The sequence below is a fragment of the Pteropus alecto genome, unplaced genomic scaffold, assembly GCF_000325575.1.
Source record: "Pteropus alecto unplaced genomic scaffold, ASM32557v1 scaffold2453, whole genome shotgun sequence".
NCBI lineage: Eukaryota > Metazoa > Chordata > Mammalia > Chiroptera > Pteropodidae > Pteropus > Pteropus alecto.
In genome coordinates, this window is record NW_006433456.1 from 2052 (window position 1) to 5022 (window position 2971).

Sequence of the window (2971 nt, forward strand, 5' to 3'; positions counted from 1 at the left end):
GCCGTAGAGACCTCACCCTACCTCTTAGGGCTGCGCTCGCGCTCTCTTCTCCTTCGGACCCCAGCATGGCTGAGGGAAGCTTCCGCATGGAATCAGAAAGCTACAACGCTGAAGACATGGATGAGGGTAGTGATGAAGTCCGGGAGGAAGAGATGGTTGAAGGAAACGACTATGAAGAATTTGGTGCTTTTGGAGGCTATGGGACCTTCACCAGCTTTGACATGCGTCTCCTCAGGGCCTTTGGGAGCTTGGGTCCAGCTTTTCGCATCTTGTCGGTGAGGCCCTTTCTTGGCCACCCGCTGGCCCTGCTAAAGGGGGGAATGGGGTTGTTTGCAAAGGGGGGTGGGTGAAGGGAAGGGTTGATGGGGAAGGACCGCCCAGCCTCTCCAAACCAGATGTCTCTTCTGCCGGGAGAAAGGGGGTTGGGGAGGGCCTGGAAGGTGGTGGGGGCTGGCTGGCTGCCTGGAGGAGGCTGGCCAGCACAGGGAAACATGATGCAAGTGTGCAGAGTTGTCTGCCTTCCCCTACCCCTCTCTCCCACCTTGCAGAATGAGCCCTGGGAACTGGAAAACCCTACGCTGGCCCAGACTCTGGTGGAGGCATTTCAGCTGGATCCGGAAACACTTGCCAATGAGGCGGCCGCTCATGCTGCCAACGTAGTCCGTGCTGCTGCCTCCAACCGTGCTGCTCGGGCTGCTGCTGCTGCTGCACGTGCCGCCTATAATCAGGTGGTCGCTAACCACCTGCTGGCCACAGACCAGGCCTCAGGAGAAGATACCCAGCCCACGACATATGCGGCGACCGAGGCTCAGGGAGCTGCCACCCCAGAGACAACCCTTGCTTCTCCGCACAGCTCCCAGATGCCAGTCAACAGTGAGATGGCCGCCTCTGGGGTTCCAGCAACCTCCTCACAGCCCCAGCCAGCCTCCCAGGCCCAGGAGGTTGCTACTGAGGGTCCTAGTGCTGCCTGCACTTCCTCTCAGGCTCCATGTGCCAGCGAGGTGGATGCCACCCGGCCCGAGATGGCCTTCCTGGGCCGGAAGGATGTCTTTGATTTTGGGCAGCCAGCAGGTGTCAGTGGCATGGCCTTCCCGCGCCCCAAGAGACCCGCCCCGACCCAAGAGGCTGCTGCAGAGGGCCCCAGCGCTGCCTCTGGGGTGCCCCAGGCTGCAGCATCTTCAGGGGAGGGGGCAGCCACCCGGCCCAAGACGACCAAGTCTGGAAAGGCTCTTGCTAAGACTCGGTGGGTGGAACCTCAGAATGTTGTGGCGGCAGCTGCTGCCAAGGCCAAGATGGCCACCAGCACCCCTGAGCAGGAGGGTGCAGCTGCCACTGCTCAGAACAGTGCTGAGCCCTGGGCCAGGATGGGAGGCAAGAGGACGAAGAAGGTGAGTCTCCCTGTCCTCTTCAAAACCCCCTTGCTCTTCTCCTTTCTCTTACCTCTCTCTCCTCTCTCTCTCTCTCTCTCTCTCTCTCTCTCTCTCTCTCTCTCTCTCTCTCCCCCCCCTTCCTCTTCACCCCTCCTGGCTCCTCCCCTCCCTTCCCATATTTTCCCTCCTCTCCCCTCCCCTCCTTTCCCCTCTCCTCTTCTTAGCTTGTCCAAATTTCTCCAACACAAGTGTGCTAGCATGTTTTTACTCCACGTAGTCCCTACCCTCAGGTCTGGAGGGAGAAATGGTTGGCTCAGTGCCTGGCACATAGTAAGCACTCTGCACGTGTCATCTGCTGTTCCTACTACTCTTATTTCCAAGTACCTGCTCTGGTGAAGATGTTGCCAGGCCCTTTGGTACAGTAAGCTTGGTAGCCCTGGGTCTCTCCTCTCCCCAATGCTACAGTCCAAGCACCTGGATGATGAGTATGAGAGCAGCGAGGAAGAGAGAGAGCCTCTTGCGGTCCCACCGACTTGGAGAGCACCGCAGCCCCCATTGACGGTGGGGGCTCAGATGACCCCTCGGCCTCCGATGGCCCTGAGGTCCCAGGTACCCTCAAGGCACGTACTGTGCTTGCCACCCCGCAACGTGACCCTTCTACAAGAGAGGGTAAGAAGTCTGCCCTTCCTCCCTTCTCCCTCCTCCTCCCTTGCTGGCCAGTTCTTTGAGCTCACCCATGGCCTTCGCCTCCCCATGTGCTCTTCCTTCTCCAGGCAAATAAGTTGGTGAAATACCTGATGATTAAGGACTACAAGAAGATCCCCATCAAGCGCTCAGGTGGACAACTGTACCCCCACCCTGAACTCTGCCCTCCCTCCTCCCCCAGCCCTCCCCACTGGGTCCCCCATCAGGCCTTGGCTGATGGCTCCATGTCCACAGTACAGGGTCTTGACTCTGCTCCCCTCAGCAGGGCTGACCGAGGGGCTGCAGCTCCATGGCCCCCGCTCAGCCCAGGTGCTTTCCCCACGTCACCTCTCCTGCAGACATGCTGAAGGATGTTATCCGAGAATATGACGAACATTTCCCTGAGATCATTGAACGAGCAACATACACCCTGGAAAAGGTGGGTGTGGGGATGGGAGCAGCTCTGTGGAACAAAAGCGGCAGGGAAGCCTTGCCTAGCTTCTCCACCTGGGAGCTTCCACTACATACTTCCTCTCCTGGGTTCCTCTCCCTCATGCTCTCTGAAGCACCTGCTGTCTCCTGAAGTGGGTCCTATTGCCTCGGCCAGTGCCAGAGCTCCTACAGGCCAGCTCTTCCGCGTCCTCTCTTCTTCATCCTCCCCCATGACTTTGGGTTCCCTGCCTAGGAAATGTTTTGACAGGGAATGGAGTGACTGCCTGCAGGACACCCAGCATGTTTTTTTTTTTTTTTTTTTTAAACCTCACGTTCTGTTTTCTCCCCGTGTAGAAGTTCGGGATCCACCTGAAGGAGATTGACAAGGAAGAACACCTGTACATTCTTGTCTGTACTCGGGATTCCTCGGCTCGCCTCCTGGGAAAGTGAGAAGGGGCAGGGGGATCGTGTCTTTCCTAGGTGTG

General features: G+C 58.2%; 1 protein-coding gene across 4 annotated transcripts in view; it reads left to right on the top strand.

Annotated features, from left to right (window-relative positions):
* Positions 1 to 2971, top strand: part of LOC102887061 (melanoma-associated antigen D4) — a 7397-nt gene that overhangs the window by 1003 nt on the left and 3423 nt on the right. The window contains exons 2-7 of one of the 4 annotated variants that reach the window (XM_006908327.2): positions 65 to 275; positions 549 to 1388; positions 1836 to 2039; positions 2144 to 2207; positions 2414 to 2493; positions 2841 to 2932. In XM_006908327.2, the coding sequence (XP_006908389.1) occupies positions 66 to 275; positions 549 to 1388; positions 1836 to 2039; positions 2144 to 2207; positions 2414 to 2493; positions 2841 to 2932 (1490 nt within the window). In that variant the 5' untranslated portion in view covers position 65. Of the gene's footprint in view, positions 1 to 7; positions 276 to 548; positions 1389 to 1835; positions 2040 to 2143; positions 2208 to 2413; positions 2494 to 2840; positions 2933 to 2971 lie in introns of all 4 variants that reach the window. The other 3 variants (XM_015586582.2, XM_006908329.3, XM_006908328.3) reach the window with 3 other exon arrangements.